Below are 11605 nucleotides of genomic sequence, written 5' to 3'. Positions count from 1 at the left end.
TGTGTGTGTGTGTGTGGTTGATGAAGGTGCGATTCTGCTAAGGGTGTGTGACTCTGGTAGGGACCCTGTGGGTGCTGGTCTGTAAGGGGGCTGAGTGTGAGCCTGATGGGCTGGTGTATACCGCGAAGTTGTACAAAAGCTGGGTTGTGTGTGTTGTATGGCGGGGGTGGGTTGGGTAGTTGAGAAAGTCATGTTGTCCTAAAGGAGCGTGTGACTGTGAGAGGGATGTGTGTCCATCACTGAAGGAGGACAGAGGTCTGCCATGTGTGTATCCACCTGGACTTGGCTGTGGTGGGCTGTGGGCTGCCCGGGACTCTCCTTGGCCAACCCCAGTCCTGATTCCTTTCTCCTTCCTAGACGTTCATCTTCACCGACAGCCTGGATGAAGGCCTCCAGGAGAGACTGGGTAACTCTGGGTGGGTTGGGGGCCCCTCGGCTGTTGCCAGGGAAAGCTGGGGTGGCTGTCCCCTGGCCTGGGGTTCCCCAGGAAACACGGCTGCCCACCCTTGTCACAGGGGGATTCCCCTTTTGCCCAGGACGGGAGCAGGCTCCTTCCCTGGAAACGGGTATGGGTGTGGGGAGGGACTGTGCGAGACAAGACCCTGGACACCTGGGTCCCAGCCCGGCCTACTGTCCATTAGCTCCAGGGTCCTGGGCAGGTCAGCCCCCCCGACCTCAGCTTCCCCATATGTAAAATGGGACTGGAGGCACTGCTCCAGGCTTTCTGAGGCCCCGCCTTCCTCTGCATTCTCACGCTGCGTAGGGCTGTTGGGAGGAGCTGGGCAGGGGCCCCTGACCTGTCCTCCCTTCTTCAGGGTCCCACCTCGTGGTCACCAACTGCTCTGCGGAGCACAGCCACCCTGCCCTGTCCTGCAAGATGGCTGCTGAGTTTGATGCCTTCTTGGCCAGCGGACTGAGGTGAGTTCACCTTGGTCTCTGGGGGCAGGCGTGACCTTTGCCTCGGGCCAGTTCCTAAATGAGGTGTCTTGTGGAAAAAGTAAGGTTGTCCGGGCCCTGTGAATTTAATCACATGTAGGGCCTGCTGGGATCTGTCTCTGGACAGACAGATGGGATTCCAATTCTGCTGTTCACTGGCTGTGTGACCTTGGGCAAGTGTCTTAACCTTCCTGAGTCTTGGTTCCCACCTGTGAAGTGGGCACAACTTCCTCATGAGCTTACACCAGACGCTGCCTGGCACAGCACACACCAGTGCCTTCAGTGTTAGCCTCCCCCACCCCATAAGTCTGTTGAGGGCGCAGGGCGGAGTCTGGCTGGCTGGCAGCCCTTGGGAACCCCCTCCAGGTTCACTGTCCCGCGTTCCATCCCCACAGGTGGTTCTGTCATGTGGATGACGACAACTATCTGAACCCGAGGGCGCTGCTGAAGCTGCTAAAAACCTTCCCGTGGACCCGCGACGTCTACATCGGCCGGCCCAGCCTGAACCGGCCTATCCACGCTTCTGAGCCGCAGCCGAACAACCGCACGGTCGGTTCCCTCGCTGCCTCCTTTGTGCATTGGCCGCTGGCCCCGGGGGCGGGGCCATGCGGGGCGGGGCCATGCGGGGGCGGGGCTGTGGAGGGGTCCGGTGGGTTTTCTGGGTTTCAGATTTCGCTGCAACCGGGTGTGTCTGGGCTGGTGGCTTCGCCTGTGATCCTCAGTCTCGTCCTTTATGAAATGGGGAGATTGAGATAATGCAGGTAAGGCACAGAGACTGGCGCTTAGTAGGGCCTCGGCCACGGAGGAGCAGTGGCTCGTCCTGGTCACACAGTGAGCATGGGGGTGGGGGTGAGTTGAGGCTTCCTGACTCCACGGCGGGGCTCCTAGCCACCTGGCATCACCATGTAGTTGTACAGATTATTAAAATGCTGAATCCGCTGGGCCGGGTAGTAAATTGTGGCTGCCGGGAGCCCCTGAACCCTCCCCTCCCCTCCTCTCCTCTAGACACCCCTCGTCTTTCCAGATTTCACTAACCAGCAACTGAGTTGACACCTGGTACAACAGGGTTCCCAGCACCGGCTTCAGCTCCAGACCTGAATGGACAGGTTTAGGTCGCCAGATTTTGCCCCTAGGGCTTCCTTGGCCCCTGTGAAGAGTCAGGCCATGGGTCCCCCTCTCTAGACGTGGTGCCTGGAGCGGGAGCTGGGCCAGTTGTGGGGTTTTCTCCCTCCCAGGGTCACCATCTGCTTCACTAGGGAAACCAAGAGCAGGGAGCACAGAACCTTAATTATCTGCAGCTAATCAGCCTCTGAGCCCTAATTAAATCTTCCTGGGCCTTGGGGGAGCGTGTGTGAGCGAGCTGATGCCAGGTGAGCCGCGGGGTCTTCCAGACTCCCACACCTCCTCATCCCTGACCTAAGGGTTTGAGAGCTGCGCTCTGGAACCTGACTCCCAGGGTTCACACACCAGCCCTGCTACCTCCTGGCTTTGTGACCTTGAATGAAGTCACCTCACCTCTCTGTGCCTTGGTTTCCTTATCTGTAAAATCAGTGAAAACAGTCACTACCTCATAGGGCTGTTGTGAGCAAAAAAAGAATTAAATGCGGTCATCTATCCAAGGGCTTGGAACGGGATCTGCCACGTGGTGGACACTAGAGAGTGTTATCAATCAGCACCCGACTCAGCACAGCCTCATCTCTGAGCTGTGTTCTTCCCGTGCTGGTTCAGGACACACCCAGTCCTGGGCACACCCAGTCCCCGACCTCACAACGTGCATGAATGCCCTCCTTGTCAGACACCCCACCAGCGGGATCCCAGGACTCTGCTCCAAAGTGTCCTGGTCTGTTAAGACCCTGGCATCCCCCCGGGTGGGACAGCAAAGGGGGCAAGGGCTCGGGCTTGGAGTCAGTCCCAGCTCTGGGACCTCAGTTCTGTGCACCTTGGTCACCTCACCTACAGCACAGGGCTCTGCATAGTCAGTGCTCAGGGTTAGGCACTTGCATGGTCGCTGCTGACGTTGCTACAGTTCTCTGGGAGTGGAAGCCCTGCCCTCATCAATTCATTAAACAAGCATTTATTGGGCACCTCCTGTGTGTCAGGTCCTCAAGAAACCATTCATTCTGCCTGGTTGAGGCCTGACCTCTCTCTAAGAGGGCAGAGTTTCCAGAAGTAAGCTCGTAGAGGTCTTTAGGAGGAGGACACCTCTGGGCCAGGAGAACCACCGGATTTCAGAACTGGAGCCAATGTTGTACTCACAGGTGACAAATCTGAGGTACAGAGAGGGGCAGGAACTTTCTCAAGGTTACACAGCTGTGCAGTGGAGGAGGCGGGGGCCCCTCCACTTTCCAGCTCCCTGCCCACGGCTCTTCTCACTGCTGCATCATGGGAGGTGACCCAACCCAATGTAACACGCATCAGTGAAGCACCAACTCTGTACTTGGGAGAAGGTAACTTTAGGGCACTTGTTTGACCAAGAGATGATACAGCTGAAGAGGTTCAGTGTTTCTCAAAAGCCTTAAAGAAATTCATGGGTGAATTCACAGGTCCTCACAGAGGAGGTAGAAGAGGCCTTGGGCCATGGTGATGTTGGGTGAGGGCAGAAAGTGGTTTACACCCCAAAGGGGTGGTATTGGTTGCTGAGATTGAAATGCCAAGGGGTTTGCTGGCCTTAGGGGCTCACAGGCCTGCCTGCCCTTCTCTCTTTCCTCCATGAGACCTCATTCTCTCCTTTTGCAGAAAAGCTTTCTTGGTCCCAGGAGTTGGGAGTGGTGAGGCCAGTGTTCATGGCCCGGTGTAAATGGCATCAGGATTACCTTTACTGGTGACCCTGTCAAAGCATCTCTCCCTCACAGCATATGGAGCTCAGGCGAGGACTCTGATTGGCTGGCTGAGTCTGTTGCTGAGCCAGTCACTGGGTCAAAGGTGTGGTCTTGTGATCCATCATTCCTGGGGCACCTGCCTGTATCTGTGACCTATGGGAGCAGGTGCTGTGTTGGGCAGTCCCTCCTGAACCACATGGGGATGTTTCTCTGAGGATAGGGATAAGGTGCGCTGGGTGGACAAATATGATATGTGTCCTCTTTAACTGAAATCCAGCCAGATTGGGGTCTAATTGTTGTCCCCATCATTCTTAAATAGCTATGTGACTTTGGGTCTCGGTTTCCTTATCTATAAAATGGGCATAATAATGTCAGGCTGTAGGAAGACTTTAGTGAGATGTGAAATAAAAAGTTTTGAGCCATGCTTGTTGGGGGTAAGGGGGGCCCTGGCTGTTGCCCCCACCCCAGGCTCACCCTATGTTTTGGCCCTCCCCATCTCTCCCCGCAGAGGCTGGTACAGTTCTGGTTTGCCACCGGGGGCGCCGGCTTCTGCATCAACCGCAAACTGGCTTTGAAGATGGCCCCATGGGCCAGGTAAGCAGAGACCTAGAGACTGGTGGAAGAGGTGGGGGGGTGCAGAGAGGGGGTGTTGGCTGGTGTGTGGGTGGGGCCTTTGCAGCAGGAAGGACTTGAGAGCGAGCTCAGGAGAAACTACCTCTCATTCCCGCTGCATCACAGAGTTACACAGTTAGTGGTGAGCAAGCCACCTGGCACCATGCCCTTGGGGGTACACCGCCTAGTGCACTCTGCCACACACAGGCAAGTTGTGTAATCTCCAGGAGCCTCAGTGCCCCCATCTGTAAAATGGACCTGATAATACAATGGCCAGAGGTTGTTGTAAGGGTTAAATGAAAAAGTGTCTGGGCTGGCACCTGGCAGGAGCCCGGCAAACATTAGGTCCCGTTTTCAGCCCTCTTCTGACTGGTCACTGTCACAGGGGAGGTGAAGGCCAACTGGAAGGGCACTCAGAGGAGGGAGTAGGGCCTTCTGCTTGGGGAAAGGAGGGAAGGCTTCCTGGAAGAGGTGAAATTTGAGCTGGGATGGTCCTAGAGGGCTCAGACTGAGGGGGATCGTGGGAGTAGTGGAAGCCCTCAGTACCTGGTGGGGGTGCTGATATTCTAGAGAGGACATGGCCGAGGTCTAGCCTCTTGAGGTCTGCCGAGCAGGCTGTTATTAACAGCTGCATCAGTGTCGCTACCTTGAATTGAGGGTTGGCTCTGAGCCAGGCCTGTGCTTTGCTAAGAGTATCACAGCCCCCGGGGAGGAAGGGGTGTTGGCCTTATTTCTACTGGGCTGAGGAAACTGAGGTGCTGAGAAGCTAAGCAAAGTAATTGGTTCAAGGTCGCTCAGCTGCTGGGTTTGGCTCTAAGGCCTGCGTGCTCTGTCACTACACCAGCCTGCCGTGCCCTACCCTGGACGGGAGGGGTCCTCCAGGGCCAGTTTGTGCCCTGGCTGGGAGCAGGAGTGCTGTCCTAGCATCTGTCGACAGCAGGCATGTACACACAACCAGGGGTCATCCCTGTGCCTGGGCTGCCCCCATCGAGGCTTCTGTCCACCTCTATGGTACATTTGTGTGAATTAGAAAAATGTACCCACTCTGGGCAGGTGCAGCCTGGGGAGGGGGGCAACGGCTGGGTTTCTGCACCCACTCGACCCCTCGGTCAGGCATCCTGCACAGCGGGGCAAGCTGCCCCGCCTGGCACCCCCGCGGCGTTCGTGGGGTACGCAGTCAGGTGACGCCCTTGCCTGGAACACCGCTCCTCCCCTGCTCGGCACCTGGCTGACTCCAGCTCATCCTGTAAGACTCTGTTTAAAAACTGCTACTGCCATGATTAAGTAAAGAGCAAAACAAAAGACTGCCACATTCTCTGGGAATTCACCTTGTCCTCCCTGTGTCCCCACGCCTCGTGCTTCCCTCTGACTTAGTACCAGTCCTCTGAAATGACCTGCTCATCTATCTGTCTCCCTCCAGAATCGGGGCTGCTGTTGAGGGCAGGAAGCATTTCTTTCTCATCTCTTTGTCCTCAGCCTCTGTGTCATGGTGGCTGGCAGCAGGTAGATGCTCAAACTCAAGAATGAATGAATGAGTGAGTGAATGAATGAAAAGAAAGAGAGAGAAAGAAAGGATACATTTTTTAAAAGGGCTGCCTTTCACCTTTCCTCCACTTAATCCTCGCAACAGCCTTGTGAGGGCAGGGCCATTATCATGCCCATTTTACAGAAGAGGAAACTGAGGCTCCTTGTGACTTGCACAAGGCTACACAGTATGCAAGAGGCAGATGCTAGAGCCAAGCTCCGTTTTCCCAGCTGGCCTGGGCGGAGGCAGGGTCTTCAGGGAGGCAGGGAGGGCTTTAGGTGTCGAGGGCCTTAGGCCAGTGCCTGCAGCATGACTGTGTCCCTCAGTGGCCCCCGCTTCGTGGACACATCTGCCCTCATCCGGCTGCCTGATGACTGCACTGTGGGCTACATCGTCGAGTGCAAGCTGGGCGGCCACCTGCAGCCCAGCCCTCTCTTCCACTCCCACCTGGAGACCCTGCAGCTGCTGGGGGCTGCCCAGCTCCCAAAGCAGGTGAGCCAGCCTTGGGGCAGGTGGCACTGGGGAAGGTGTTTGTGGGGGCTCTCCCCTATTGATGGAGAAACTGAGGCCCAGGGTGGCAAAGGATCCCCTTGAGGGCATGCAGTGACTCAGCTCTCTCCACCTCTAACCCTCAAGGGTCTGCATTTATGATGCTAAAATTATTTGATCTGGTTCCCAAATGCCAGCTGGAGGGACCTGCACACATGAGATGAAGCTCGTCTTGAGGTTCAGACCATCCAGCTCGCCACATGCTACCTCCTTCCCTCTCTCCTCTCTTCAACCTCCCATCCTCCCCGCACCCTCTGAAGGGGCCAGTCCTTTTCACCTGCCTATCGGCAGCCCTCTCTTTCACCAAAGCTTACAGGTGTCACTGGGAAGGACCAGGTCTTCAGCAGGGACATCCAAGTGTAATGTCAGGCTGGGGGAGGGGGAGGGACCCATCCCACTACCTGGCAAGGAATGACTCTGCTGAGGTCCAACTGGCTCTGCCTTGCAGACACGCCCTCCAACTCATGGGTTTCCAGCCCCGTAGAGGGTCCTGGCTGGGAGGCCCCTGGGATCTTCTGCCTCATGGTGTGAGTGAGTCAGAGCCCTTTTGGCTGCAAGTGACAGAGAGGCAACAGACTAATTAAACAGAAAAGGTCTGTTTAATTCGCGTACCTGAGAAGCTGAGGGCTTGGCCTGACTTGCTAGATCTGGCAGGGTCTGGGTGCTCAGACCCTGTCCCCTTTCTCATGTGCCCTCCCCCATGTTGGCCTCATTCTCAGGCAGGCTCAACCCTCATGCTGGCAAGGTGGCAGCCCCTGGTTTCCACCCCACCCATGGGAAGAGAGCTCCTCCTTCCACCAGATCTCAGGACTGGTGCTCATTGGTCACATGGCCCACTTGGGTCACATGACCTGTCTCCTACCAGTGCCTAGAGTTAGAGTTGATTGGCCAGACCTAGAACGGGGATGCAGATTGGTCCCATTAGGATCACAGCCAGGAAAGAGGGGCAGATTTTGGACGGCCCAAACCAGGGCACCCTACAGGTGGGGTTTTCAGATCCCCCGCTGTGCCAGGCAGCACACTGGGGCCTTAACTTCTTTAACTCTCTGCTTCCCCACAGCATTCACGTGGGGGTGAGTCCTAACATTATTCCCATTCTACAGATGGAGAAACTGAGGCCCAGAGAGTGGAACTAACTGTGACACACAGCTAGTAGAGGACAGAGAGGGATTTGAACCCTGCTTGGGTGGCCCCTACGCCCACAGTCTTTAACCAGTGTGCTTGGCTACCTCTTGACGGGTGTCATCATCCTGTGTCCTCATTTCTCGTGGAGTGACCTTAGGCTCCGGGTGGAGACGGATTGCCCAGGCCCTAGAGTGGGTCTCAGGAAACCTCCGTTCAGGCATGCAACTTTCTGGAAAGGTGCTTTCCCGCCTTGAGCCTCAGTTTCCCAATCTGTAGATGAGGGAATCGTTCCAGCCTCCCTAGTAAACTGGACCGTTGGCGGCACAAATGGGATTATGGTCAAAGGGGAGTGGGGTGGGGCCCTCAGCGGAACACCCATTACTGACGGTGGAATTTCAGGTGCAGAGGAATGCTTTTTGTGCCCCTCAAAATGCCTTCTGTGCCTTCTCTGTTTCTGCCCAAATGCTGCCCCCTTGTGGGGTCGCCAGTGGGACGCCCTGCACCCTTCACTCTCTTCTCTGTGTCTCTCTGCGCAGGTCACCCTCAGCTATGGCATCTTTGAGGGGAAACTCAACGTCATTAAGCTCCATGGCCCCTTCTCCCCTGAGGAGGACTCCTCCAGGTGGGTCTGGAGGCTGAAACTGTAGGATGGGAGGAGTGGGGCCTGCGTCCAGGCATCCAAAGATGGGAGAGCCAGGAGGGAGGGAAGTGAGAGAGGCCAGTGACTGACAGCGCAGAGCTGGGAGTGGAGGGAGTGGATTTCAGTCTCCGCTCTGTCACTGGCTTGCTGTGTGACCTTGGGCAGGTGCCTTGCCCTCTCTGGACCTTAGTTGCCCCATTTGTAACACAAGGAGGCTGAGCTATGTGGATCTGAAGGGCTCTCCCAGGCCTGATCCTCTGGGAGACTGTGAAAGACTGAGCTCTCTTCACTGAGCAAAGGAGATGCTCTAATGGAGGAGCTCCAGGCAGTCATGGGGAAATGAAAAGAAAATCTTTCTTAGGCTCTTTGTTTCTTCGATGATACTTTGTGATGGATAGAGGGTTGGAATGGGGGCTAGAATGCCACTTAGGCACCTTCCAGTTCTGTCCCCAAAGACTCCCTGGGGGGATTAGGGCTGCTCAGCCCAGCCCCCTCCGTCCCACCCCCAGCCCCGATGGCTGTAGGGCAGCTCAGAGCACAGCCAGTGACACACTGTGTCAGGGGAGCAAGACCTGCTTAAGGAAGTAAAAGAAGCCAGTGTGGCTGGAATGTGGGAGGAGAGAGGAGAGTGGAGACAGATTCAGTTGGGGAGGTGGCGGGGAACACCCTCCCCCATGCCCCCGAAGGCCCTGTGGGCTCTGTCTGGACTTCGGATTTATCCGTAGGGTAATCCTTAGGGGAGCCAGCACTCCTGCCCCTGAAATTCTGCAGAGCTGTCTGGCTGGGGGCAGAGGACTCACAGCTATCCCAAGGCTGCCGGGACCGGGGCTGTGTTGAACAAGTTGGGCATTCCAAGGAGACAGAGTTTGGCTCAATTTCTAAGAGGAAAGGAGCTGCCTTCTAATAGAGTGAACTCCCCATCAGTGGAGGTGTGCAAGCTATGGCTATACTGCCAAGGCGTTTAAGAATTCGTGTTAAATTCTCTCAAAGCCTGAAGATTTAGAATCTAAAGGCTGCTACCTAATGGGCTGGAGCCAGCTGGGGACTCAGATATGTGCGGTCAGAGGATGTGGCCTCAGCTGAGGCCTCTTCATGGTTTCTCTGGCTTTTGAAGTCTCTATAAACCAGCCGTTCTCAACCAGGGACCATTTTGCAACTCCCCCCCACGCCCCCCACTAAGGGACAATCGGCAGCGTGTGGGGGCATTTTTGATTGTCAAGACTCAGAGGATGCTTGCTGGCATCTGGTGCGTGGAGTCCAGGGACGCTGCTAAGTTTCCTATGATGTACGGGACAGCCGCACAACAGAATTATCTGGCCCCCAATGTTCATCGTGCTGAGGTGGAAAACCCGTGCCCCAGAGCATCTCTGTGACGTGCTCCCCAGGAACCCGTGGGAGTGACCCATCTTGTCCATTTCTGGTCTCTCCACAGGTTTCGCTCCCTCCATTGTCTACTCTACCCGGATACTCCCTGGTGCCCACAGCTGGTGGCCCGATGAACCCTGAACCTCCGGGCAAAGGTTGAGCTGAAGCCTTTGGTTGCCCTTAGCCTCCCAGGCGGCCTTGAGGGCCCGTGGCAGTTCCTGTGTGGGCAGCAGTCCCTGGCAGGGCCTCTGTGGTGGGCAGGCCCAGGATTGGATGGTGGCTGGCGGTAAAGGCATCCCAAGCCCCTGGGAGGTGGGCTGGACAGCCCAGGACCAGGTGCACCGTGTGAGGGCCAGAGAGGCCTCAGGGGCTGGACTTCATGGGCCTTGGGTGGCTGAACTGAACAAGGGTAGGGGTCCTTGAGCTGCTCGGGCTCAGGAGTCCTAACTCTCCAGAGAATTACATGGGTCCCTTGGTGTGGTCAGAGCCCCCACCTCTGGTCCCTCAGTTACTCTCCCGGGGTCAAGCGCTGGGCCACCCACTCCTGGCTTCCTTGGCTGGATCCCCAACCACCGAGGGGACGCAGGTGGAAGAAGGGCAGAATCCAGGGTCTGCGGCAGATACTGTTATTGCTGACCAGTCTCCGGTCCCTGCTCCCCGCCCGATTTTGTCTGGAGCAACCGCAGGTCCAGACCCAGATGATGAATCAGAATGGGTCCTAGCCAATCACGATGATCCTTTTGCTCACTTTCCCAGCTTCCCTTTCTGTTAGGAGCTACTATATGACCCAGCTCTGGCCAGAGCCAGAGCTCTGTCTGTTAGTGCAAATAAAGCAAAGCCAATAGAGAGGCTTCTGGGGAAGGTTTTGCAGCCCCAGACCCCATCTTCCTGCTGTGAATGTGGGTGTGATGTCTGGGTCTAGGGCAGCCACTTTGCCACCATGAAGGAAAGGCCAAGACAATCATCCACAGCTGTCCCTTCCAGCATCTGGTTGTGTAAGAATATTAAACCCTTATTTGTTTAAGCCTCTCTTGGTTCAGTTTTCTGTTACGTGAAGCCAAAGTCGTTCCTGACCGGGGCAGGGTCTTTGATCTGTCTGTCGCAGTGGTGTTGATTTGGGTCCCTCGGCTAGACAGCCCTGCCCTACCCTTGCTGGCCGTGTGACCTTGAGGAATCCACTTGGTCTCTCTGGCCTGTTGGCTCATTTTATATATGAGAAAAGGAATACCTACCTCGCGGGTTGTAGGTGAAATGATGCAGTTTGTAAAGGGCACAGCATGGAGAAAGGAATGGCTCAGTGAACAGTGATGGAAGTAGCGTGTGCTGGGTCATTGCATGCCAGGGCATATAAGAGTGCGCGTGTGCCGTACACCCTTCTACGCTCGTCTGTGCCTAAGGACATGTGTGGGGTGTATGGATGTGTTTGTGCCTGTGTCACACCTGTGTGTGTGTGTGATGTGCACGCATGTGAATATCTGTGTGCTATGAGGTGCTGGTTTGCTGGGGACGATTCTTCCTTTTATCTGTCTTCAGGGCCTGGGTTGGTGTGGCCAGAGAATAAGGCAGGCTGAATGGAGCTAAGGGATTCCGCCTCTGGTATCAGATAAAAGGGCACTTTGACAGCCCAGGTAGGAGCTGAGTAAAGGTAAATGCCCTTAGAATTTCATGTCCCAAAGAGGTTGCGTGACTGAATGAAAGTGATCGTGGTGAAATTTCAGGCCTGATGGTACCTGTGGGGAGGGCTAGGAAGGGAAGTTGTCTGCTCCCCGCCAGCATTGTGCTCAGAGATGTCATGTAATTGGCGTCACAGTGGGGCTCAGGGCTGAGGGGAGGAGGGAGGGAGGACAAAGGGGCTCTGACCCAGGCAGCTGGGGCTGGGGGCTCCTTTGGAGCACGTCCTCCAGCCCTTGAAGGGCCTCGTCCCTGCCGCAGCTCTGTCTGGGCTGATGGAACCGCCGAGCCCTGGAGTCTTAGCACCTTCTTTTCCAAGGAGGAGCCTGACCCAGAGGGAGGCCGCTCTGTGCGTGTTAGGCG

At 56.1% G+C, this 11605-nt stretch overlaps 1 protein-coding gene across 6 annotated transcripts in view; it reads left to right on the top strand.

Annotated features, from left to right (window-relative positions):
* Positions 1–10600, top strand: part of MFNG (MFNG O-fucosylpeptide 3-beta-N-acetylglucosaminyltransferase) — a 14736-nt gene extending 4136 nt beyond the window's left edge. For 2 of the 6 annotated variants that reach the window (XM_027107568.1, XM_027107569.1), the window contains exons 2-9: positions 358–416; positions 816–918; positions 1332–1485; positions 4264–4349; positions 5788–5870; positions 6219–6384; positions 8103–8188; positions 9639–10600. In XM_027107568.1, coding sequence (XP_026963369.1) covers positions 358–416; positions 816–918; positions 1332–1485; positions 4264–4349; positions 5788–5870; positions 6219–6384; positions 8103–8188; positions 9639–9712 — 811 coding nt within the window. In that variant the 3' untranslated portion in view covers positions 9713–10600. The remainder of the gene's footprint in view (positions 1–357; positions 417–815; positions 919–1331; positions 1486–4263; positions 4350–5787; positions 5871–6218; positions 6385–8102; positions 8189–9638) is intronic. The other 4 variants (XM_027107564.1, XM_027107566.1, XM_027107565.1 and 1 more) reach the window with 4 other exon arrangements.
* Positions 10601–11605: the final 1005 nt, after the last annotated feature.

The sequence above is a fragment of the Aethalodelphis obliquidens genome, unplaced genomic scaffold (genome assembly GCF_003676395.1).
Source record: "Aethalodelphis obliquidens isolate GAN/ISIS:26980383/991018 unplaced genomic scaffold, ASM367639v1 scaffold8, whole genome shotgun sequence".
NCBI classification, from domain to species: Eukaryota; Metazoa; Chordata; class Mammalia; order Artiodactyla; family Delphinidae; genus Aethalodelphis; species Aethalodelphis obliquidens.
The sequence above is the reverse complement of the archived record's forward strand: the minus strand, read 5'-3'. Positions and strand labels throughout refer to the sequence as shown.